The 27,829-nt window shown below is 43.0% G+C and overlaps 1 protein-coding gene across 1 annotated transcript in view; it reads left to right on the forward strand.

The window, feature by feature from the left end:
• LOC115133833 (protein Shroom4-like) overlaps window positions 1-27,829 on the forward strand; it is an 86,176-nt gene that overhangs the window by 42,379 nt on the left and 15,968 nt on the right. Inside the window, 1 exon segment of the mRNA XM_065021782.1 lies at window positions 27,131-27,304. Within this exon segment, the coding sequence (XP_064877854.1) occupies window positions 27,131-27,304 (174 nt within the window).

Below are 27,829 nucleotides of genomic sequence, written 5' to 3' on the forward strand. Positions count from 1 at the left end.
TGCAACAATTTCAAAGATTTTACTGAGTACATTTCATTTAGGGAAATCCAGTCAATATAAATACATTCATTTAGGCCCTTATCTATGGATTTCACATGACTGGGCAGGGGCGCAGGCCTGGGAGGACATAGGCCCACCCACTGGGGAGCCAGGCCCAGTCAATCAGATTGAGTTGTTTCCCAAAAAAGGGCTATATTACAGACAGAAATACTCATCAGTTTCATCATCTGTACGGGTGGCTGGTCTCAGACGATCCCACAGGTGAAGAAGACCGATGTGGAGGTTTTAGGCTGGTCAAACTGCCAAATTCTCTAAAATGACGTTTGAGCCAGCTTTTGGTAGAAGTTAACATTCAAATCTCTGCATGCCAGTTGCATACCCCCTTCAAAACTTGAGACATCTGTGGCATCGTGTTGTGTGACAAAACTGCTCATTTTAGTGGCCTTTTTTTGTCCCCAGCACAAGGTGTACCTGTGTAATGATCATGCTGTTTAATCAGCTTCTTGATATGCCACACCTGTCAGGTGGATGGATTATCTTGGCAAAGGAGAAGTGCTCACTAACAGGGATGCAAACAGAATTGTGCACAAAATGTGAGAGAAATACGTTTTTTGGTCCATATGGAAAATTTCTGGGGCCTTTTTAATTTAGCTCATGAAACATGGGACCAACACTTTACATGTTGCATTTATATTTTTGTTCAGGGCTTATACCCAGGGCTCAAAAGTGCGACCAGTACCGAGTCGATTTTCAGGGGTACGAGGTAACTGAGGTAGCTGTACATATTGGTAGGGGTAAAGTGACTAGCAGTGGTGTGTGTGTGTTGGGGTGTCGGTGTAAGTATGTAGTGTGTGTGGGTAGAGATCAGTGAGTTTGCATAGAGTCAGTGCAAATAATGGTCAATGCAGGTAGTCCGGATAGCCATTTGATTAGCTATTTAGCAGTCTTGTGTCATCGCTCCTGGGTGAGGATCAAAATGACCCCCCACCAGAGAGGAAGAGGGGGAGTGAGGGCTGGTTCTATGACTTTAATGACTGGTCGTAAACCTTCTCTCTTGTGCACTGCAGTATGGAGAGGTCAAAATTCCTTTGTGTAGAGACAGAATCTTGCCAAAACATCAAAAGATTGGGTATTGGAACATTAGTTTCCAAATCCAAACATGGAATCACGAGGAATCTAAGATAGAATGAGGCCTTCGTGTGCATTCAGCCTATATGGAATTAAATTATACACCCAGATTTCAGTATACACCATTAGGGCTGTAGGTAGGAATTGTTGAGGTGTGTGTGTGTTGCCATTTGAACAAGATCTGGAGGTTGCCTCTGTTGTTTCTCTGACATAGTCAGTGGGTAGGGTTAGTTATCAAATGTATTGTGCTAGGGCACGATCCAGCCAATTATAGAAATTTGAGAAATAGAGCGTTGGGCCAAATGTAGTACTATTTCTGTCTCTCACATTTTAGGAGCGAGTAGACTCAGTCATTGTTAATTTCTTGAGCCAGACATATGGGCTGGCCAATTAGAGAAATGTGAGTAGATATTATCTTGACCAAGCGAGTAATTATCTATCCACCTCTCGCGTTTCGGTAGCGAGAGTATATCAAGGTGTACTTCTCCATGTTTCCGCGTGTTCCGCTCGGAAGTAAGAATTCCGGTAAAGATTCTCCCCAGTTTAGCCCTGATGTATTGCCATCAGAGATTGGCATCAGTCCAGTGCCACAGTCCTCAGCAGCACGTGCAAGAAATGCCTGATATAAAGGGACACGTGAAGAGAACTGAGCAACTAATGACAAAAGCAGAAAATGAAAATATTCTGTTAGCCGAGGAATTGCGTTTGAAAACAGAACAATTAAAAGTAATTGCAAAAACTTATGACGATGAACAAGCACAAACTCTTCAACAAAATCGTTTTTTACAAGAACAACTCGATTTAGCAAAAATGAAATACTATGTAGTCCACTCCAAAGTAGATAAATCTGCTCAAGTTATCTACAAACAGGAGCGCGCAACCTGATAACATGCATGCAGTTTTGATGAATGTTACTCAAAACAATAATGTTCTAGTCGTAATGCTGGACCAAAGACGATCCGTTAATGAACACAATGACTAATTTGGATGACAAATCAGCAGAACTCATTGAAGTCGCTGACCAAATGAATGACGAGAGAACTCAGGTGATGAAGATGGAAATATTGATCTCTAAGCAAGCGGAGGAAATCTCATCACTGAAACTCTCGCTTCATACTCAAGACCTCTAATTGCAAACCATGACAGATAAGTGTGAGACCGAAAGGAACAAGTGACATTCACGTGTCTAAAATCAGTACTCTAAGCACCCAAGTGGACTCTGCTATGCAGAAGAATACCACCCTTAGGTACCAGAATGGAATTGCAGAACGGTCACACGCTACAGCGTGTCTACACAACCAAGCAACCTGAGCTCGGTACTCAAAGGAGTGAAGACGAAAGAAGTTTTCAGACTTTGCCTCACTCATGTGTCCCTCAGTCTTCTCCCCTTGTCCATTCAGCACAGAGTATCATTTTTGTAACCCTTATTTTACCAGGTAAGTTGACTGACGACACATTCTCATTTACAGCCACGACCTGGGGAATAGTTGCAGGGGAGAGGAGGGGGATGAATGAGCCAATTGTAAGCTGTGGATGATTAGGTAACCATGATGGTATGAGGGCCAGCTTGGGAGTTTAGCCAGGACAACGGTGTTAACACCCCTACTCTTATGATAAATGCCATGGGATCTTTAGTGACCACAGAGTCAGGACAACAGTTTTACGTCCCATCCGAAAGACGGCACCTTCCACAAGGCAACCTCAGGTGCCTCCTACTGGCCCTCCAACACCACTCCCAGCAGCAACTCATCTACCATCCAGGGACCAACCCTGCTTATCTTCAGAAGCAAGCCAGCAGTGGGATGGCATATGGCACCTCTATTCTCCTCTTGGCCCTTACTTTGGCTGTTACCATTCAAACTAATTTTTATGTTGAACATGTATCCCACTTTCATTACCTACTTGGGCCCTACAGCCCATGTTGGCTTGCCCTTTTCTTACAACTCAGAGAGCTTGCTTGCAAGCACAGCTTTTGAGGCGTCAACAGCATGCAACGCTAAGAGCCCTGACATCTCGGTTTTGTAGTTTGACCAGGAGCACTCACTCCAGTTAGAGGGTGCATTGTCAGGTATTTGTCAGATTACGCACTACGGTTTCTACCACGAAAGCACAATACCAATATCCACCGCGGAAATAACTGTAAAGTACGTTGCCATCGAAACGACTACAGCTACAATCGACCTGATCGCTACGTTCCTGCACCCAAACCACACAAAGTGTCGGAGCACAAGGTTAACAAAGGGTTCAAGGATGATCGAAACGTAGACCAATGTTCTAAGGAAGTTCTACTACATGGAGAATTAAAGCGAGAAAATGGAAAAAGATAATTCACTAGGATGAGACGTGGAATTGCCGGACAACAGGTCTGCCGGAATTAACACTCTTAACAAGGACGTTAACAATCAAATGACTCCCGCTCTCACTCGAGACCCTATCCAGGGCCCGATCGATCAAGAAACAAGCCCACAGGCTTTGTCTATAGACTCTGATACAAAGGTTGTGAAGGTCAAAAGCTTCGCAAAAGCCAAGTCCACACAAAACGCGATAAGTCAATCTGCTTTCACCATGAACAGAAATGACACATCACATCGTTGCGAACAACCACTCCACTTTGTGGGGAATATATCCACTACACGCAACTGAGGCCATACCTGGAAACAGTCCTGGAGGGCTGCTTAACCTGTCATGCGCTAATTGATTTGGGCTCAACAATATCGCTCATCTGTCAAATGTTGTTCAATGATCTCAAAAGGGCTTTGAAGCCAACTAAACATTGGATAAAAAGGGAACGATGCGACACTGCACTTCGAGATTTCACTCAGACTACCTCGGCTATCACATTGAGACTCATGCTGAAACTACACTTCCAGGATGTATTCGCTTGTTCACCCTGTGTATGTTACCAGCCTCGAAACTGAACATCTGCTGCTCGGAGCAGACTTGATGAACTGTTTACTCCCACTGATGGATTGGAAAACTAATCACGTATGGTCACAGTGCCGTCTCCAGTAACCACACGGTCTCCTCCTAACGCTAGCTGCAACGCAGTCATCCACGAGGGGTATCTGTTGACAGCACCCCTTGAGAAAAATACTTTTGAAACCTCTTGGTACAGAATCCAACCCAAGAAGATATTATGCTATCTCGACACATTCCATCAGCAAACTGATTGACCATTATTTTCATGATTTCGAGCAGAGCCAGCAGTCTCTGTGAATGAGCAACTTCCCTCCACCTTGGAGTTGTGCAATACTGTAGTTGAGATTAACTTCTCTTGTCCTTTGGACACTTTGCAAGCACATGCGGCCGTCTTGGCAGTAAAAGCATCAATGTGCAGAGTGTACTCTGCTTCCAATGATACATCTTCCACTTTAAGGGGGCCTGAAACCACTTACAATGACACTAATGCTGTCAGTCCCGCAACTGACCCGATGACTCCCACTGGTGAAACACTGTGCGATATCACAGACAGATATCTTGTCTCAGTTTGCAGGTACTGGAATGGTTGCCACATGTGGACGCTGTGGTGACTGACTGGCCTCGACAGCCACTGAGCATTTTGAAGCACAAACACTAGGAGATTTGGTTGAAAGGTTGGTTGAAACCAATCTAATAACAACGCGGCTGCTGACAACCCGTACAGGGATAACCTTAGAACACATCTAAGATATCACTGAGGTGTACCACATTGGTCAGAAAAGAAGTCCTATGGACTTTCCACCTCCAATTCAAATGGTATCAATAATCATTAATCATTTCAACTACAATGCAACTAGTAAAATGCTCTAAACATTGTGTTACAGTAGGATAACATTTAAGAATAAGTCGGTAGAATAACTGGTCCCCTTGAGTACCAGTACCATTGCCAGCAGAGTCAGTCCAGCCACAATCAATAAGAAGGTTAGAGACCTATCAATCGCAAGTTGACTTGTTAACAGTGACAGAGGAGTTAGTAGTCACTCCGATTGCAACACGTGTAAGGGAATCTCCAGAACACTTTTCTCATGGTTAACTCACGTGCCACTAAAAAATAGAACCTTCCATTCAGGAGGAAAGTTATTAGAAGTCATGAACCATGATCACGCCACATATGACTGGTTCAGTGCATATAGAGTACTTCCGTTGTGAGGTTAGCTCCTCCGTAGATAACATAGCTATGAAATAGACTCCGTCATACCTATCGCCACTACAATGGCATAAGACAAGAGACAAACTTATAGTAAAACTAGTACACGTCCCCTTAACATATGTCTTGAGATTGACATCAATTCTTACTGACCTCTAGGCATTGATATGAAAGTTATCTGATGAAGTCAGACTCAATCGGAACAGGTTGCAAACTACCAGGATACTTGGTTTTCTTTCCTTTGACATGTGCGCTTATGTAAGCATAAACACACACGTACAACAAAACATTTAACTTCTTTGGTGTAGGGGGCAGTATTTTCACTTCCGGATGAAAAGCGTGCTCAGAGTAAACTGATACTCAGGCCCAGAGGCTAGGATATGCATATTATTACTAGATTTGGATAGATAACACTAGTTTCTAACAGTTTCTAAAACTGTTTGAATGATGTCTGGGAGTATAACAGAACTCATATGGCAGGCGACAACCTGAGAAAAATCCAACCAGGAAGTGGGAAATCTGAGGTTTGTAGTTTTTCAAGTGATTACCTAGCCATACTGTGTCTATGGGGTCAGATTGCGTGTTCTAAGGCTTCCACTAGATGTCAACAGTCTTTAGAATGTTGTTTCATTTAATTTCTAATGACAAAGGAATTGTCCGGTTGGAATATTATTGAGAATTTAAAAGCATCGTAAAGATTGATTCTATACATCGTTTGACATGTTTCTACAAACTCTAATGGAACTTTTTTGATTTTTCATCTGGACTTCATCAGTCCGCCCCTTGTGCATTTGGATTACTGTACTAAGCGTGCAAACAAAAACGAGGTATTTGGCCATAAAGATGAACTTTATCGAACAAAACAAACATTTGTTGTCTAACATGGAGACCTGGGAGTGCATGATCTTTCTTTATTATCTTTTACCAGATCTAATGTGTTATATTCTCCTACATTCATTTCACATTTCCACTTCAGTGTTTCCTTTCAAATGGTATCCAGAATATACATATCCTTGCTTCAGGTCCTGAGTTACAGGCAGTTAGATTTGGGCATGTCATTTTAGGCGAAAATTGAAAAAAAGGGTGGATCCTTAAGATGTTTTTAAGGATGCTATAACTAGCATCCTTAAATCAGTTATCAGATTTACATATAAAAATTGTAAACCTTATATGATTAAATATGAAACTATTTGTGTGAAGATGAAATGTGATTTTAGCCTTCTAAGTGTCAATTTCTTTCATATAAACATTTACCAAGTCAGTAACCACGCCACATGAACACAGACATTGAGGCAACGTGATGGAACTGCCCTCCAAGGCCCAAGGCAAGTGCATAAAAAGGACTGCTAATGCAATTTAAATACAGACCAGTACATTGCTAAATGATGAGAACATCCTCAAAATAATGAGAACTCACCGTTCAAAGCACACAGCAGCGATGTATACTTCTCCTGCTGGTCATCTGCTATTGAACAGACTGGTAGTGTTGGAAGGTGGGTGAGATTGTTGGATTCTACTTGGCGGGTCAAGAGGAGTAATTTTCACTTGAAGGCTTTGACAAGGCTGTACTTCTGATGTGAAAAAAGTCCCTTCCCTTGTAGTTTGGAATTCATTTCATTCATGAGGGCCATGATTTACATTTACATTTACATTTAAGTCATTTAGCAGACGCTCTTATCCAGAGCGACTTACAAATTGGTGCGTTCACCTTAAGACATCCAGTGGAACAGCCACTTTACAATAGTGCATCTAAATCTTTTAAGGGGGGGTGAGAAGGATTACTTTATCCTATCCTAGGTATTCCTGAAAGAGGTGGGGTTTCAGGTGTCTCCGGAAGGTGGTGATTGACTCCGCTGTCCTGGCGTCGTGAGGGAGTTTGTTCCACCATTGGGGGGCCAGAGCAGCGAACAGTTTTGACTGGGCTGCGCGGGAACTGTACTTCCTCAGTGGTAGGGAGGCGAGCAGGCCAGAGGTGGATGAACGCAGTGCCCTTGTTTGGGTGTAGGGCCTGATCAGAGCCTGGAGGTACTGAGGTGCCGTTCCCCTCACAGCTCCGTAGGCAAGCACCATGGTCTTGTAGCGGATGCGAGCTTCAACTGGAAGCCAGTGGAGAGAGCGGAGGAGCGGGGTGACGTGAGAGAACTTGGGAAGGTTGAACACCAGACGGGCTGCGGCGTTCTGGATGAGTTGTAGGGTTTAATGGCACAGGCAGGGAGCCCAGCCAACAGCGAGTTGCAGTAATCCAGACGGGAGATGACAAGTGCCTGGATTAGGACCTGCGCTGCTTCCTGTGTGAGGCAGGGTCGTACTCTGCGGATGTTGTAGAGCATGAACCTACAAGAACGGGCCACCGCCTTGATGTTAGTTGAGAACGACAGGGTGTTGTCCAGGATCACGCCAAGGTTCTTAGCGCTCTGGGAGGAGGACACAATGGAGTTGTCAACCGTGATGGCGAGATCATGGAACGGGCAGTCCTTCCCCGGGAGGAAGAGCAGCTCCGTCTTGCCGAGGTTCAGCTTGAGGTGGTGATCCGTCATCCACACTGATATGTCTGCCAGACATGCAGAGATGATGTCCACGGTGAACGCAAAATCAGCCAACCATTTATCTTGCAGTTGAGGGGAAATCCACATATTTGCAAAAATTCAGCATCTCCAACTTCAGGTCCCACACCCTTTTAAGCACCTTCCCCAAATTATGCCATCTCACTTTTGTGTGCTAGGGGAGATCTGCATGACCCGACTCTGACTCTTCCAACAGTGAGACGAACCGCCTGTGGTTTACAGATTTTGCCCTTATGAAGTTTACCACTTTAGTATGACTGTGTCCACAACACAGCTCATTTTCAGAAAACATTTACAGAGCACCTCCTGATTACTAGTGCAATGCAGGAAAATCATTTTCTGATCTGGGTTCAGCTTAGCTCAGCTACTTGATATGGTATCCTTTTCAAAAGGCCAACATTTTTTCCTTTCAAGTTATGGCACCATCAGTGGTCACGCTGGATAACTTTTCAAAACTCAGTCTCAGCTTTGCCATACAAATCTTTCCCTGTGGTTGTGCTCTTCATTGACTGCACTGAAGCAAGCTGCTCTGTAATTTCAAAGTCTGGGGTTCTGCTTCGTAAGAATATCAACAACTGCGTTGTGTCACATGCATCACTGCTCTCATCCAGGGCCAAGGAGAAATAGGTGAAATCCTTTACCTTGTCTTTCAACTGTTCCATATTCTCTCTGTGTCACTGTTCGTCTTGACAGGGAAACATTTCAAACAGCTATTTCTTGTCATGGCAAAGTATTGCTGCAGAATCAATTAAACATTCTTTCATGAATTCACTCTCAGCGAATGGCTTGCTATGTTTATCAATTTTGTTGGTCAGTACATAGCTAGCTCTCGCAATTCTGTTTGCTGAATGCAGTTTTGTAAAAAGTCGTAGCTGCTTTTGCAACTGAGAAAGCAACTCTTTCAATGCACTTGCCCTCTGCTCAGAAGACATATTCCTATATTTCTCTGCATGCTCTGTCTGGAAGTGTCGGGACAAGTTGTAGTCTTTCAAGACAGCAATGTTCTCTTTGCACACTAAGAACACAGCTTTCCCTGATACCTCAATAAATACATATTTCGATGTCCACTCTTGCTGGAACACCCTACATTCAGTGTCGCCTTTCCTTTTCTTTTAAATATTTGAAAAACTAATTTTTGCGCAACTTCTTGCTAGCTACTTTTTGTAACTGTGATGTGTGTCAACCTGTCAGTCGCTGTCTGTCCTCATTCAGTTGTTATTTATACGTGTCTTCAAAATAGATGTCCCACAAGCGGTGGGAGTTAAATCATTACACAAAGGCGAGTATTCATTGGGCATTTTAATTTGAATAACAAATTCCTTTTTTCAAAACTTTACTATTGCGAATTCTTTGATCTGAGCATGATTCCGCGGGCCATATTGAATCAGGTCGCGGGCCACATATGCCCCCGGGCCGGCCTTTGCCCAGGCCTGGTCTAGGGTGTCCGGGATGAAGATCGTGTTGATGTGAGCCATGACCAGCCTTTCAAAGCACGTCACTGCTACCAACTTGAGTGCTATGGGGCGGTAGTAAATTTGGCAGGCTCCCTTCGCTTTCTTGGTCACAGGGACTATAGTGGTCTGCTTGAAACATGTAGGTATTATAGACTCCGGCAGGGAGAGGTTGAAAATATAGTGAAGACACTTGCCAGTTGTTCCGCACCTGCTCTGAGTACACATCCTGGTAATCCGTCTGGCCCTGCAGCCTTGTGAATGTTGACCTGTTTAAAGGTCTTGCTCACATCAGTTACAGTGAGCATGATCACACTGTTGCTTGCCCCGAAGCAAACATAAGAGGCATTTAGCTCATCTGCTAGGCTCACGTTACTGGGCAGTTAGCGGCTGGGTTTCCCGTTGTAGTCCGTAATAGTTTGTGAGCCCTGCCACATCCGACGAGCATCAGAGCCAGTGTAGTCAATCTTAGTCATGTATTGATGCTTTGCCTGTTTGATGGTTCGTCTGAGGGCATATTTCACAAATCTTATTATTGTCCGGATTAGCGTCCTGCTCCATGAAAGCTTAGTGTGGATGTTGCCCATGGCTTCTGGTTGGGATATGTATGTATGGTCACTGTGGGGATGACGTCGTCGATGCACTTATTGATGAGGCCGATGACTGAGGTGGTATACTCCTCATTACCATTGGATGAAATCCGGATCATATTCCAGTGTGTGTGTGTAAGAAATTAATGAAATTAAACTCCCTGCGCACGGAACCCGCTAGCGGGCTGAAATTCCACAACATACGGTGATCTCTACATAAATAGTCATACTAAACATTCATGAAAATACAAGTGTCTCACATGTATCGAAAGCCTAGAATCTTGCTAATTCAACCTTGTTGTCAGATTTTTAAAAGGATTTACTGCAAAAGAATACGATGCGATTATCTGAGCATAGAGCCCCATTAAAAAAAAAACAATTTTAAACAGCACAGGCGTAACATAATCACAAACTGCATTAAAATAAATCGGTTACCTTTGACGATCTTCGTCTGTTTGCAATTCCAATGCTCATTGTTACACAATGAATGATCTTTTGTTTGATAAAATCCGTTTTATAGCCTAACACAAAACATTTTGTGAACCCGCTTGTGTCGTGAATTCCGTCTCATTCCATTTTTGATGACACATTCCAGGTAAATAACCCACACAGAACGTGACTTTTCCAGTCATGTTTGGTTTCACTGCAATCAACTGGTTTGTTTGTAACACAATCAAACGTGATGGGCCATTTCGCGGGACATATTGACTGAAAGAAACCAATTTGAAGACAACAGGTCATGACATCATTGTGCACCAATGATTTGCCTGCTGTTTCGTTGATTGACTGTCTTTTAACCCAATGACCACTGATCTCCTTGAAATCTAGCTGGGTAGATAGCCAATGAGCTGAGCTAAATGGCAATACGCCATGTTTATGTGTTGCAAGACCAACCCATGTAGTAAGCTTCAGCATAAAGTGAGTCGTTCGCTATTGAAGTTTCATACCGGACGTGCAGATTCAGCTGTTTATATATCAATCATTATGACGACTAAGTCCGGGAAAGCTAAATCTAAGTCTAGATATACAGATGTACAAACAATTTTAGAATAAATTGATTGGGAAGGTGAGACAGAGATTGTTGTAGGACGCTTCATTTAGCGATTGTGGAGGAATATTTTTTGAACGGGAGAGGACATCGTTTTGGACTGGTAAGTTCTTATCATGCTAATGCCCTTGTTTGAAATTAATAATATAAAGTATTATTTGTGATTTTTATTTTATTTTAGAAGCAATATATAAACATGTAATGTCATGAAATGTGAGATGCGTGTGTCTGCCGCCCCACCCAAACCCACATGAAATAGCCTATTTGAGGCTGTTGAGGAGAGGGCAAGACCACATCAGTGGCCAATGTGAAATGGAGACAGTAGATACAGCTGGTCTGTTGTAATATAATAAAGACAGTAGATCTAGCTGGTCTTTCATAATATAATAGAGACAGTAGATCTAGCTGAAATATCATAATATAAAAGAGACAGTAGATCTAGCAGGTAATAATAATATAATAATATATTCAACCTAATATATTCAACCTTAAACTCTCTCTATATATATATATATATGTTTTATTATACCTGTTGATACAGGGCTCATATGTGAAACTATTCTAACTGAACATTTTCTTTCACAGTGACACTGACTCCGAATGGGATTCTTATCCGGTGTCCTGTGTGAATTTAAGTATGCTCTCTCTAATTCTCTCTTTCTCACTCTCGGAGGACCTGAGCCCTAGGACCATGCGTCAGGACTACCTGGCATGATGACTACTTGCTGTCCCCAGTCCAACTGTTCCAGTTTCAACTGTTCTGCCTTCGGCTATGGAACCCTAAACTGTTCATTTTTACTCTTAAGGTGCTGTCCTGTTGCACCCTCTACAACCACTGTGATCTCCACCCGGCACAGCCAGAAGATGACTGGCCACCCCTCATAGCCTGGTTCCTCTCTAGTTTTCTTCCTAGGTTTTTGCCTTTCTAGGGAGTTTTTCCTAGCCACCTGCATTGCTTGCTGTTTGGGGTTTTAGGCTGGGGCTATATAAATAGATTTGATTTGATAGAGGACTGAGGGTCTTCCAAATATTGAAAGTGTGTAAATGGTTACCCATGTTATTTTGTAAATGTATATATATATATTTTTTCATATTTTTTAATCAATAATTATTATTCTTTCCATTTAAAAAAAATAAAAAATAAATTTCCCCCCCAAAAATGTTTGGGGGGGGTGTGTGTTAGAATACCATTTTGGTATTTTGTATATAGTTATTTGTTTCAAAATGTATACCTTCAGCAATTTGGCCACTTGGGTACATTTGGGCTACTTGTGTGGGACACCTGGGTGACTTCATGATAAATGTCATGTATAGCACAATCATTTTGGAAGTTATCATTCTGAAACTTTGCACAAGTATTGTTGCCCTCTTATATTTTTCACTGAAATTGTCCCCATCATCCTATCTGAATGTTTGTTTTGTCTTGTTCATTTTAAAGATGATACAAAAATTTAAATAAAAACATGTTTTTTTTTCATTGTTTTATCTAAACCAGATCTATTGTATGTTAATCTCCTACATTCAATTCACATTTACACAAACTTCAGAGTGTTTTCTTTCAAATGGTACCAGGAATATGCATATCCTTGGTTCTGTGCCTGAGCTACAGGCTGTTAGATTTGGGTAGGTCTTCAGGCGGAAATTGCACAAAGTAGGGGGGGGGAGCTGCAAGAGGTTTTAATGTGGATATTTTCAGGTTATTCTGACCTTGAAATACCTCTTTAGGCTGCATCCCAAATGGAACCCTATTAATGCACTACGTTTAACCAATTCTAGTGATAGGTAGTACACTGTGTAGGTAATAGGGTGTCGTTTGGGATGTAGATGGATTCTTCTTCCTGTTATGACAAAGCCTTTGTATAGGCCAGCTGTAATACATATTGGTGTGTGTGTTTGCGTGTCAAAGAGAAAACATGTCTGTTGTACTAGTTTTTGGAATCCTATACTTTCAGGCTTCATCCTATCAGCCATAAGTTAATTCCAATCAGACAATTCCATTTTAACGACTCTGGGTTGAATTAGTGCAGGGAACCTCTTTCTTTGGTATGGTTCTGTGCAGGGATCGTCTCTCGGCCTGTGTGGTCCTTTTATCATAAGGTGGGCAGTAGGGGTCATGTTTTGGACATTGCAGCAGATACTGTGTGGGTGGATTGGTGTCCGTGTGTCATCCTACAGTAGGTCTGTCTAAGGAACAGGAAGTCATGAAGGGAAACATTGGGAGTTACAGGAAGTGATGCGATGGGTAAAGAATGCCCCTCCACTGCTGCTCACTGTGAGCAACTGACCACACACACACTACCATGGGACCATGTGAAGACAAAACAATGTATTTACAGCTAGTGACCATTGGCAAAGCTGGAAGACTCTAAAAAGTCACCAACACACCCTTACCGATTGTGTGCGAGCACCAACCCCCTGCTTCACGGTGTTTTTGCTGGTGACCAACCTTTGCTGTGTTTTGGACACTGGTAGCCAGCCTTCGCTATGTTTTTTTCTGGTGACCAACATTTGCTATGTTTTTAATACTGGTTATTATTAGCATCAAGTCACATTATAATGGCTTGCTAAATTCCTATTGGAATCCAGCCAGAGTGGGGATATCTAACAACTGGAACTTTACACTGGAAAAAACAAATTCCGTAACGGGTGCAAGAAGTCCAACCAACAGATTATATTAGTTTAGAATTTGTATTTATCTTTGAATAGCATTATATTAATGAATCAATCATTGTACATGTAAAACCACAAACAAAAAAGATATTGAAACAAACAGTTCTTAAGAATCAACTACAATAGAGCATGCTGGGAAATATAAAAATGATGGGCTTGGTCAGACCAGCTTGACCAGCTAGAACATGCTGGTCAACCAGCATAACCTGCTAGACCATGCTGGTCAGACCAGCTAGACCATGCTGGACAGACCAGCTAGACCATGCTGAACAGACCAGCTTGACCAGTCTATGCTCTTTTTTTTTCTTCTTTTTTTTTTGACAAACGTGACCGACCACCTCGATTTGGTCTTATGTAGCAAAGTTTGAAATGGTGTTTATTACATTGGATAAAAGCAGAGACACAGAGCTACAAAATAGTATATCATACACTGAGGAACAATAGGAAAGGAATTCTGCTTTGAAAGTAAGCCCCATCCATATTTTTAAGGGTTCTGATGTGAGGCCAGTGAGGTCATGTGCTAAACAGAGTGATTAATGTAGAGCAGTAAACAACCAAAGATGTGAAGGCTACAAGTGGTGAAAGTAGTAGCCTATAATAAGGAAGTTAAGGGGTCTGAATTCTTAACGAATGCACTGTACTGTATATCCTAATATGACTTTGGTGCAGGTCATGTTGTTCCTCACGTTACCGTCTCTGGTAAACACACACTATATCAAATACAATCAAAATGTATTCATCACATGTACAGGATACAGAAGGTGTAAACGGTACAGTGAAATGGTTACTTGCATAGTAGCAATATCAAAAATGGAAAGTGTCCCGATCAAAATATTTTATAATTGGATGATGCTTACCCAGACACAGTTGTCTGAATTGATGGGTCATGTGAAAGAAATGCTATATTTACCAACCAGCCATATCGAGCTAAGTGGATGGGTCACTATTGTCTAGACATGTTCACATTGATGGCCATAAACACCTTGATGGTGTTTATCACCTCATGCAATCATCTGGCGGAGTGGAGTCTTTTGTTTAGACATGTTGCTGGCTTGCTAAACAATGAACCATAATGCTACAAACGTACCATACAGTACAAACGGATTGTCATAGCTAGCCACCATGTATGCTGTAGTATGAATCTGCAGCTAGCTAAAGCTAACCAACTATGTTCTACATTGGGCTATAACTAGCAATGCAAATGGTTTCTGAGATAGGAATGGCTAAGGAGATGATTGTGGACTACAGGAAAAGGAGGACCGAGCACGGTCCCATTCTCATCGACAGTGCTGTAGTGGAGCAGGTTGAGAGCTTCAAGTTCCTTGGTGTCCACATCACCAACAAACTAGAATGGTCCAAACACACCAAGACAGTCGTGAAGAGGGCACAACAAAGCCTATTCCCCCTCAGGAAACTAAAAAGATTTGGCATGGGTCTTGAGATCCTCAAAAGGTTATACAGCTGCAACATTGAGACATACTCGTTGCATCACTGCCTGGTATTGCTCGGCCTCCGACCACAAGGCACCATAGAGGGTACTGCGTACGGCCCAGTACATCACTGGGGCTAAGCTGCCTGCCATCCAGGACCTCTACACCAGGTGGTGTCAGAGGAAGGCCCTAAAAATTGTCAAAGACCCCAGTCATAGACTGTTCTCTCTACTACCGCATGGCATGCGGTACCGGAGTGCAACGTCTAGGACAAAAAGGCTTCTCAACAGTTTTTACCCCCAAGCCATAAGACTCCTGAACAGGTAATCAAATGGCTACCTGGATGATTTGCATTGTGTGCCCCCCCACCCCTCTTTTACGCTGCTGCTACTCTCTGTTTATCATATATGCATAGTCACTTTAACTATACATTCATGTACATACTACCTCAATTGGGCCGACCAACCAGTGCACATTGGCCCACACATTGGCTAACCGGGCTATCTGCATTGTGTCCCACCACCCGCCAACCCCTCTTTTACGCTACTACTACTCTGTTCATCATATATACATAGTCACTTTAAGCATATCTACATGTACATACTACCTCAGTCAGCCCGACTAACCGGTGTCTGTATGTAGCCTTGCTACTGTATATAGCCTCGCTACTGTTATTTTTCACTGTCTTTTTACTGTTGATGTTATTTATTTACTTACCTATTGTTCACCTAATACCTTTTCTGCACTATTGGTTAGAGCCTGAAAGTAAGCAGTTGTATTCGGCGCACATGACAAATACACTTTGATTTGACATTACTACACAGATCAATACACTTAATGTTAGCTAGCGAGCCAGCAAGCTAACGTTCGCTAGCTAGCTAACAGTACACTAACTTGCAATGAAAAGGACTTTCTGAAAATGTGTCTCCAGGCTCTTACCTGTATACATGGATAAAGTCTGCCGCTTCATGGCAGACTGGAACCACTTTCACTAAGTAAGACATCCGACTGTGTCGTTTCCGTTTTGTTTGTAGCTACAGCTTGTTTTGCCCATTGTGTCAAGTCACTCCAGTTCACACTGACCATGTGCAAAAGTAGTCAATCACAACATTTTCCCAGTGATCTTCGTTGATAGTGTCTGCACAATTCAGGGCAGCAAAGTTGTTGAGTGCAGTAGTAACACTTCTGCAGTCTCCATGGCTAGTGTTATATACTGCTCCAAAAAATAAAGGGAACACTAAAATAACACATCCTAGATCTGAATGAATTAAATATTCTTATTAAATACTTTTTTCTTTACATAGTTGAATGTGCTGACAACAAAATCACACAAAAATGATCAATGGAAATCAAATTTATCAACCCATGGAGGTCTGGATTTGGAGTGACACTCAAAATTAAAGTGGAAACACTACAGGCTGATCCAACCTTGATGTAATGTCCTTAAAACAGGTCACAATGAGGCTCAGTAGTGTGTGTGGCCTCCACGTGCCTGTATGACCTCCCTACAATGCCTGGGCATGCTCCTGATGAGGTGGCGGATGGTCTCCTGAGGGATCTCCTCCCAGACCTGGACTAAAGCATCCGCCAACTCCTGGACAGTCTGTGGTGCAACGTGGCATTGGTGGATGGAGCGAGACATGATGTCCCAGATGTGCTCAATTGGATTCAGGTCTGGGGAACGGGCGGGCCAGTCCATAGCATCAATGCCTTCCTCTTGCAGGAACTGCTGACACACTCCAGCCACATGAGGTCTAGCATTGTCTTGCATTAGGAGGAACCCAGGGCCAACCTCACCAGCATATGGTCTCACAAGGGGTCTGAGGATCTCATCTCAGTACCGAATGGCAGTCAGGCTACCTCTGGCGAGCACATTGAGGGCTGTGCGGCCCCCCAAAGAAATGCCACCCCACACCATGGCTGACCCACCACTAAACCGGTCATGCTGGAGGATGTTGCAGGCAGCAGAACCTTCTCCACGGCCCCTCCAGACTCTGTCACGTCTGTCACATGTGCTCAGTGTGAACCTGCTTTCATCTGTGAAGAGCACAGGGCGCCAGTGGCGAATTTGCCAATCTTGGTGTTCTCAGGCAAATGCCAAACGTCCTGCACGGTGTTGGGCTGTAAGCACAACCCCCACCTGTGGACGTCGGGCCCTCATACCACCCTCATGGAGTCTGTTTCTGACCGTTTGAGCAGACACATGCACATTTGTGGCCTGCTGGAGGTCATTTTGCAGGGCTCTGGCTGTGCTACTCCTTGCACAAAGGCGGAGGTAGCGGTCCTGCTGCTGGGTTGTTGCCCTCCTACGGCCTCCTCCACGTCTTCTGATGTACTGACCTGTCTCCTGGTATCGCGTCCATGCTCTGGACACTATGCTGACAGACACAGCAAACATTCTTGCCACAGCGCGCATTGATGTGCCATCCTGGATGAGCTGCACTACCTGAGCCACTTGTGTGGGTTGTAGACTCCGTCTCATGCTACCACTAGAGTGAAAGCACCGCCAGCATTCAAAAGTGACCAAAACATCAGCCAGGAAGCATAGGAACTGAGAAGTGGTCTGTGGTTACCACTTTATTTTGGGTGTCTTGCTAATTGCCTATAATTTCCACCTGTTGTCTATTCCATTTGCACAACAGCATGTGAAATGTATTGTCAATCAGTGTTGCTTCCTAAGTGGACAGTTTGATTTCACAGAAGTGTGATTGACTTGGAGTTACATTGTGTTGTTTACGTTTGAGCAGTGTATCTTTCAAAAAAGCTGCAGTAGCCAGGATTATCTACACATACTGAGCAGCTCATGTCATAGACAGAAGCATGCTACATGGCAGACCAATCCGAAGTCATCTCTTGGCATGTCCAGCCCATCCATTATCTCAGTCAATAACGGATAGCGAGAATGCTCATTTCTTTTTTTCTGTGGCTAAACCAACTTGGCTCTTCTTTTCTTTTTTTTCTTCTTTTTTACAGATGGCATACACGTTTAAGACAAATGAAAGTTCACATGTTCCAGAAGACATTTCATCCCCAAAACACATTTTGATTAAACATTTTTTTGTTTTGGCTCTGTACTCCAGCACTTTGGATTTGAAATGAAACAATGAGTATGAGTTTAAAGTGCAGACTGTCTGTTTTAATTTGAGGGTATTATCAACCATATTGGATGAACCGTTTGTACAAAAAGTTTTTATATATATAAAAAAAAAAGTTATAGTCCCTCCATTTTATGGGACAAAAATTATTGGGACAAATTAATTTATGTCTATTAAATAAGTCAAAAGTGTTGTATTTGGTTCCATATTCCTAGCACGCAATGATTCAATCAAGCTTGTGACTCGTCAAAGTTGTTGGAATCACTTTTATTGTACATAAGAATATAATGTTTCTAAACACTTTCACACTTCAGTGAGAACAAATCTACCATACCGATGCCTACCCCCATGTACCCTGCTAAGCTTTAGAACAAATAGAGCACTGACAACTGTCCATGTAGCTGTTCAGCCTGTACATCAATGATCTGTCTGTACTGGATCTGAAGTTAAAATGTATGCAGATGATACAGTGATATATGTGCATGCAAACAACAAGCTGCACAAGAACTCACTACTGTAATGGTCCAGGTTACAAAGTGGCTCGGTGACTTGTGTTTGCATCTCAATGTGAAAAAAAACTGTTTGCATGTTCTTCACAAAGAGGGAAACAGATGCTACTGAGCCAGATGTCTATGTGTCAGGGGAGAAGCTCCAGGTGGTATCTGATTTTAAGTACCTTGGCATCACACTTGATTCCAACCTCTCTTTTAAAAAGCATGTGGACAATTGTGAAAATCACATTTTTAAGAAACATCAAACCAAATATTTTGAGTTGATTTCACACGCACCCCCTCCCCAAAGGCTATTGGCAAAACCTCCCCTGCTGTGCCAAGGACCGGGTAAAACAATACCCTAACCCCCTTACCTTCCTCCTTCTCCTGACAAAACAATGGGCATTCCTGCCATTCCTAATGCCTCTTCCTCTCTCTCTAACTCAACCCATCTCATCCCCCGTTCTTTCTTCCTCTCTCTGAATGTGTCTTAAATGGCACCCTATTCCCTATAAAGTGCACTACTTTTGTCCAGAGTCTTATGGGCTCTGGTCAAAAGTAGTGCACTATAAAGGTAATAGGTTGCCATTTGGGACACACTCCCTAACTCAACACATCAACTCCTCTCTTCTTTAGTCTATTTCCCAGAGGAGGACAAACCACAACTTTCTCTACCACTAATCAGACCCAGGGTGTGTGTGTGTGTTTTAAATGCAGGATTCTGCCACAGTTGAAATGTGCCTGTCAGCGCTCAGCGGAGCAGACAGAAATCGTCTTTGTGTATGGGTGTGTCAGTATTTGTGTTTCTGTGTTTGTTAGTGTCTCTGAGTGTTTCGTCTCTATGCCTTTGTCTGTGTCTTTGTGTGTGTGTGTTTCATCTCTGTGCGTTTCTCTTTGTTGAGTGTGTGTTGTCTCTGCGTGTGGCCTGCTATAGTGATTATTGCAGCTGAGTCCTCATGGCTTCTATTAGCTGTCCCATTAAACAAGGATTCCAATGATACATGACCTCCACACACACACTCTCACACACACACACATGCACTCACACACACATTCACTACGACACATGCCTACAAGATGTGTGTGTCTCGTGGGAAGAGATAGGATCTTGTCAAATCAACTGCATGTGAGAATGTGAGACATGGCGATGGACATAATAGCACTGCTGTGAGTGTGTGTGTGTGTGATCACTGTCTGTGGCTGGTAAAAGGTCCTCCATGTTTTTTAAATATACACTGAACAAAAATATAAAACCCAACATGAAACAATTTCTAAGATTGGTGACATGTCTGAGTATGCAGGCCATACTCGACTCGGCTTATGGTATAGAAATAAACATTACATTCTCAGGCAACAGGTCTGGTGGACATTCCTGTAGTCAGCATGCCAATTGCACGCTCCCTCAATTTGAGACATCTGTGGCATTGTGGTGTTTGACAAAACTGCACATTTTAGAGCAGCCTTTTATTGTCCGCAGCACAAGGTGCAGCTGTGTAATGATGATTTTTAATCAGCTTCTTGAAATGCCACACCTGTTAGGTGGATGGATTATCTTGGCAAAGGAGAAATGCTGACTAACAGGGATGTAAGCCAATTTGAGAGAAATCTGCTTTTTGTATTTATGGACAATTTCAGGGATCTTTTTATTTCCCATGAAACATGGGACCAACACTTTGCATGTTGCATTTATATTTTTGTTAAGTATATATTTTTCTCGTGTTTGTTGGATAGACATGGGGAGGACACACAAGAAAGTAAGGAAGAGAGATGGTAGAAAAGTGTGGGCGTGATTCGAACCCGTGCCAGCACTGGAACACTGGAATGTGCTCTGAAGGCAGCGGCTAGACGACTCGTATGTTTTATTCTCTGGAGTGACAATGGTGATATACAGGCAGGAAACACCAACATAAAGTGTCTTAATAGGGCCTCCACGAGCCTCCAGAACACTGTCGTGTCTTTGGCATCATTAAAGTGAAGACTGTTATTTTATCAAATCAATTCTCTGTAATTATTATTATGTGATTAAACTAATCATGTAAATGTATTTAACTAGGAAGTTGGGGCACCAAAAGAAAATCTTCAGATTACAAAGTTATAATTTTCCTAATATAACTTCAGATATTTTAATATCTGATCAATTAGTCTTCTAATTAAGGAATTATTATTTACCTCACGTTAGTCTCATTCCAAATGTCGTAAATTGTTGGTTATCTGCACGAACCCAGACTTTACTATGAATCAACCATGCACCAATTGTCTTAATCATTTATTTACTAACTAACTAAGTAATCACAGAAATGCATAAACAAACAAACAGTAGATATGGTTACGAGGAAATGATAGGGGAGCTTCCCTAGTGGGCTAAGCCGGTATGACGGCTTGGTGGACAAATTGAAGTGTGTGTGGACTGAGAAGGGCGGGAATTACAAAAGAGTTAATGCTAATCCTTTGCACATGAACGCTCACTCATTCAGGAATAATAGCAATCAATATATATCAATTTTTATATATGACCCTAAGCATGATGGGATGTTAATTGCTTAAGTATCTCAGGAACCACACTTGTTTGGAAGCACCTGCTTTCACTAATGTGACCCTTAATTGCCTAATTAACTCAGGAACCATGGAGAAGAAGGTTCCAAATTTTGGGGGGGTTTTCAACTACATTCCTTTCTTTTTAAAGAGCTATAGAGAGTAAGTAAGTGAGATATAAAGAGAGAGAGAGAAAGTGGGGAGACATACATACATACAGTTGGAGTCGGAAGTTTACATACACCTTAGCCAAATACATTTAAACTCACGTTTTCACAATTCCTGACATTTAATCCTAGTAAAAATTCCAACTTTGGAAATGTGCATAGGGTCATTGTCCATTTGGAAGACCCATTTGCGACCAAGTTTTAACTTCCTGACTGTCTTGAAATGTTGCTCCAATATATCCACATATTTTCCTCCCTCATGATGCCATTTTGTGTAGTGCACCAGTCCCTCCTGCAGCAAAGCACCCCCACAACATGATGCTGCCACCCCCATGCTTCACGGTTGGGATGGTGTTCTTCGGCTTGCAAGCCTCCACATTTCTTCCTGCAAACATAACGATGGTCATTATGGCCAAACAGTTCTATTTTTGTTTCATCAGACCAGAGGACATTTCTCCAAAAAGTACAATCTTTGTCCCCATGTGCAGTTGCAAACCGTAGTCTGGCTTTTTTATGGCAGTTTTGGAGCAATGGCTTCTTCCTTGCTTTGTGTGGCCTTTCAGGTTATGTCGATACTTTTGTACCTGTTTCCTCCAGCATCTTCACAAGGTCCTTTGCTGTTGGGATTGGTTTTCACTTTTCACACCAAAGTATGTTCATCCCTAGGAGACAGAACACGTTTCCTTCCTGAGCGGTGTGACCGCTGTGTGGTCCCATGGTGTTTATACTTGCGTACTATTGTTTGTACAGATGAATGTGGTACCTTCAGGCGTTTGGAAATTTCTCCCAAGGATGAACCAGACTTGTGGAGGTCAACTGTTATTTTTCTGAGGTCTTGGCTGATTTGTTTTGATTTTCCCATGATGTCAAGCAAAAAGAGGCACTGAGTTTGAAGGTCGTCCTTGAAATACATCCACAGGTACACCTCCAATCAGAAGCTTCTAAAGCCATGACATAATTTTCTGTAATTTTCCAAGCTGTTTAAAGGCACAGTCAACATAGTGTATGTAAACCTCTGACCCACTGGAATTGTGATACAGTGAATTATAAGTGAAATAATCTGTCTGTAAACAATTGTTTGAAAAATTCCTCGTGTCATGCACAAAGTAGATGTCCTAACCGGCTTGCCTAAACTATAGTTTGTTAACAAGATATTTGTGGAGTGGTTGAAAAACAAGTTTTAATAACTCCAACCTAAGTGTATGTAAACTTCCGACTTCAACTGTACATACACACACCCACACACACAGTCTCAGTAACAAACAGGGTATTGTCCTTCTGTGGACTTCACCCTTCCTGATAGATCCTCCTGGAATGGACCTTCGTCTCCCTGCACTGATTAACTGGTGTGTGTGTGATGGGGGACCACAAAGTAAACTAACTGCCTGATTGCAGTCTGGTACGTAGAGAAACCCACACATACTGAGAACCCATAAAGCAAACAAATGTGCGATGATTGCAGTCTGAACACAAAGGTAGAGGGGGGAGAGAGTGAGAGGGGCTAGAAGGGGTGAGAGCAGGGAGAGGGGGAGGAGGGTTGAGACTATAATTAACCCTCTGCCTTCTGAAGAAAGCACATTATGTAAGAAATCTAAACACACACACAGACACGCATGAAGATTGCAGCGACGGTGGCCTCTGGAAATCCTCGTCAACCCCAGGTTCAGACTAATATGGTGTGTGTGTGTGTGTGTGTGTGTGTGTGTTTGCTAGTCTTCAGAAACACGTCACAGGAACAAAATTCCCCTGGTCTGGTCTGCCCAACAATGCACTCCCACAAGACTGTGTACCCAGCCTCAAACACACACAGCTCAGATATGCACACACACAGCTCAGATACGTACACACATGTGAGCGCACACACACACAGACACAGGGGTTGGAAATTATTTGGGGAAATTATATTTATTTTATAGTTCTCGGTCAGAGTCTGTCTTCTCCCACTGTTCTGGATGTTGTTAAAGTGAATTTTCAGCAGGAGTTCTTGATCTTTTATCCCCTTTGTCTCCACAATTTCGTGGTTATCCAATTGGTAGTTACAGTCTTGTCCCATCGCTGCAACTCCTGTACAGACTCGGGAGAGGCGAAGGTCGAGAGCCATGCGTCCTCCAAAACACGATCCTGCCAAGCCGCACTGCTTGCTTTACCCGGAAGCCAGCCGCACCAATGTGTCGGAGTAAACACTGTACATCTGGCGAACGACGTCAGCGTGCAGGCGTCCGGCCCGCCACAAGGAGTCACTAGAGCGCGATGGGACAAGGAAATCCCGGCCGGCCAAACCCTCCCCTAACCCGGAAGACGCTGGCCCAATTGTGTGCTGCCTCATGGGTCTCCCGGTCATGGCCGGCTGTGACACAGTCTGGGATCGAATCCTGGGCTGTAGTGATGCCTCAAGCCCCGCAATGTAGTGCCTTAGACCGCTGCGCCACTCGGGAGGCCTCACAAGGAGTTCTATAGATTAGTTTTGAATCTACAGACTGCCTACTTCTCCCACTGCTCTCTGCTTTCTTTCTCTCCCCCTCCTCCTCTTTCCCCCTCTCTCCTATACATACCCTGCTGAGGTCTTCTCATCTCTGTGTTGTACTATTGCTACTCAGCAAAGGGCAAGAAAACACCAGTCTGGCTGGATGCCACAATAACACTCATCTCTTCTTCTCTTCCTTCTCTCTTTTTACCCCTCTATTTCTCCCTTTCCATCACTCTCTCCATTTGAGCCCCTCTGAAATGTTCTCTCTTGTTGCTTCCTGCAGTTCCAAAACTGGTGTCTTCCTTTTTCTCTCCCTCCCAATCCTGCCCTCTTCCCCCCTCTCTCCCCCTCCTTCTCTCTCTCTATCCCTCCCTCCCCCTCCCTTCCTCTCTCTTCTTCCCTCTCTCTCTACCTCTCCCTCCCACTCCCTCCCCCCTCTTTCTCTCTTCTAGACAGGAAGTACCTCTGCGTATTTCCCTGTGTGGAACAATAACACTGTGGAACTCTGGGTATTATTTTAACAGCGTCCGTCTTTATCTGCTCCGAACATAGCTTCCTCCTCTGCCTCTCTTTCTGTTCCTCTCTCTCTCTCTTCCTCTCCCCCTGAGTCACTCACAGTATTCTGCCTAGAGAGAGAGGGATTGAGAAGGAGGGAGGGAGGATGGTGGAAACAAAGGCAGAGAGAGAGCTATGTTTGGTCTAAGTGACTGAAGCGAGGGACGGTGAGAGGGAGGGAGAGAGAGGGACAAGGGGGTAGATTAGGTTTGTCGGTTGTTTTTTTTGGAGTCTAGGTCAGTTGAGATGGACCACAGAGAGAGAGAAGACTTTGAACACAGTCTCGTTCTGTTACTAGAGGACTATAGGGCTGCTCTGATGGATAGAACTACTCCTAGAAACAGAACCTAACTCTCTTAATATGGCTAGGACTGTTGGACTACTCCTAGAGACAGAACCAAAGCCACCTAGCAAGGCCAGAGAACTGGATTAATTAAGGAGGGAAGGAGACAAGAGCATTGAGAATTTAAGGGAACTTCTTATCCCAACAGTTTTTATTGCCTCTTTTGAACACCGCAGTGGAAATGTTATGTTGAAGACTTGATAAACAGTAGTAAGTAGCCGGACCACCTTTTTTGGGCTAAGTCCATTGTCGTCTGTGTTGGATTGAATATCTTTGGGCATGTTTATAAGGACTGCTCTCAGACCAGTCTATGGTTGAACTAACATTGGGCCTGACCCTAACTGTGACCCAGTAGACACGGTTCTAGGATCAGGTGTGACTAGGGCCTCTTCTGTGTGGATCCACTCTGGTATGTTATAGACTGACTCGGGAACAGTTAGAAAGTATTGTTTCCTCTTATCATCTCCTTTAGTTCCTCTCCTTTTCTCTTTTGATCCCCTACCTTCCATTCATCTTCTCCCCTCTGTGCAGTGTGTACTGTTCTACCTTCACTCTTCTTTGTGTCTTTGAACTTATAGGCGTCTTCAAGGTGTGACTGGGTGTGTGTCTGATCTCTGTTTTTGTGTGTCTTAATGTGTATATAATTTCATTACTCAGTGTCATTATGACTCTAGAGTAAATGACCTTCAATCTAGTCTTCTTCGACTTTATTTCTAGTTTAGGAGTCCGTATCAGTCAGCTGTTCTAGTTTCTTCTACCACATATGGTATTATCACTTGTTTCTGTATCAGTGTTTCACGCAGTCATACATTCACAATGTTTTATGGGTCAAAGTAACATAAATAATGTCTACACATAAACCATGGAACATGGTTTATCTTGCTATCCATCCATCAGTCAGAGTAAAGCATTCGGCTACTGTTCTGTAGACTATGTTTATAAATAGAACTAAGGACGGTCTTGTCTTGTGAAGTTTATTTGATTTCCTGAATGTCTGACAGTGTCCGACCGATACTGATTGGCTCCGGTCGCTAACTGGCTAATCAGGTTAACTGTGGCTTGGTATGTCGAGGGCGATTAACTGTTCCTTTGTATCTGGCTGCTTGACAAATGTAACACTAGGACTAGGTCAGTGGAACACATTCTGTCTGAGTACAGTAGAACTACGTTATATCTCACATTATTTTTCTTCCATTTCAATATATTTTTTAATAACTCTGTTTAATCACGTCAAGTTTCACAAAGATGTCTGAGTACAGTAGATTATCTCAAAGTATACTGCAGAAGACAAAAATGAGATATTTGGATATCAAATATCTCACATTTTTGTCTTCAGCTGTATACTTCTAAATAACTTTTCTTCGTGTATATCCTAGTGTAGTTCAATGGATCAAGTACAGTATATCTCTAAATACTGGTTTTTCCAGACACAGATTTAGTTTTCCTTTCTATATTCGCTTCTTGTTTTTGTTTTTTTTAGCTTGGTTTTCATAGTCATCAATCATTCCAGGCCCAATCCGGGCTCCATTAACAGTCCTGGGACAAAACTAATCTTAGGTCCATTCAAAGGCCTGGAATAAATGATAATAGTGTTTGTTCAATCCCATTTGGGAACTTCCAAAATCTCTCTCCCTATATAACTATACCAAGAGGAACATTTTCAGGGAACAGACAATCATTCTGACAAGTGCACACATGGACACACACACACACAATCGTCCTGAGAGAAATCCAAAATTAGCCATTTTAGGAACTATTCTGTTTACTTTAATGAATGGCCATAAATCATAAACAGAAATATTTCCAAAGTGTTCTGACTTCCGACTGTGCCAGATCCTCATTCTTCTTCCATCAGGGTTCTTCCTCCTCAAAATTCCCGGGTTTCAGTCGAAATTCTCTCCTGAGTGAAATGTTTTCAGAGTTATTCCCGGTGCGTTATTCCAAAGTTATTAATAGCTTCAGAATAATGGGCCATTCATGAGCAGGAGTCTCCTGGGATCTCACCGAAGTTTGTTCTAGGCTCCTACCTGGCATATATACACTGCTTATGGTACTTCCTTTTGGGTCTACACAGACTTCCTTTTGGGTCTACACAGACTTCCTTTTGGGTGTACACAGACTTCCTTTTGGGTCTACACAGACTTCCTTTTGGGTGTACCGACAAATCATGTTACCCCTACTGTAGTTACATTATCCCTTTTTTTCCTTTAACCTTTATTTAACTAGGCAAGTCAGTTAAGAACACATTTTTATTTACAATGACGGCCTACACCGGCCAAACCTGGACGACGTTGGGCCAATTGTGCGCCGCCCTATGGGATTCCCAATCACGGCCGGTTGTGATACAGCCTGGATTCTAACCAGGGTGTCTGTAGTGACACCTCAAACACTGAGAGGTAGTGCCTTAGACTGCCGCGCCACTCGGGAGCCAATCCCTCACCTGTATATGTGTGTGTTCTCGCTCTCTCTCCAGACGCAGTGTACCTGTGATCAGGCCTCACTCGTCGCACCTGGCCAAGCTTTCATCAACGGAGTCCCCCCACAGTTCTACCCCTGTCCCCCCTCCTCCTCCCCCGTCCCCCCCATCTGCCATGCAGCTCCACCCTGGGCCCTACACACTACCCTGGCACTCTACAGCAGACAACAGGTAACATACACACAGATGCATATATACAGACACATACACACAAACACACTGGGCCCTATACACTACCCTGGCACAGCAGACAGCAGGTAATGGTCATTTATATTGGGAAGATACGGGACGGCTAAGTACCCTGGCTTATATGTGAATTAGAGTTTAGAGCAGTCTGTCCCATTCTATCCGATTCCCCCGGAGAATCTTGTCTCCCAACCTTCTATCAAGCTATGTTTGCACACGCCACATTTGTGTGTGTCATAATCATAATACTGATAATCATAATACTGAATGAATCGTGAATAATGATGAGTTAGAAAGTTACAGAGGGTCAAACATCATACCCCCAAGAAATGCTAACCTCTCCTTTTATTGGTAATGGTGAGAGGTTAGCATGTCTTGGGAGTATGATCTTTGACCCGATGTAACTTTCTCACTCATCATTATTCACGATTCATTCAAGATTATCCGTAATCATGGTAGCATCCACATTAATGTAGAATTGCTTAGAAACATATTATATTCTTATTTACA

The sequence above is a fragment of the Oncorhynchus nerka genome, linkage group LG8 (genome assembly GCF_034236695.1).
Source record: "Oncorhynchus nerka isolate Pitt River linkage group LG8, Oner_Uvic_2.0, whole genome shotgun sequence".
NCBI lineage: Eukaryota > Metazoa > Chordata > Actinopteri > Salmoniformes > Salmonidae > Oncorhynchus > Oncorhynchus nerka.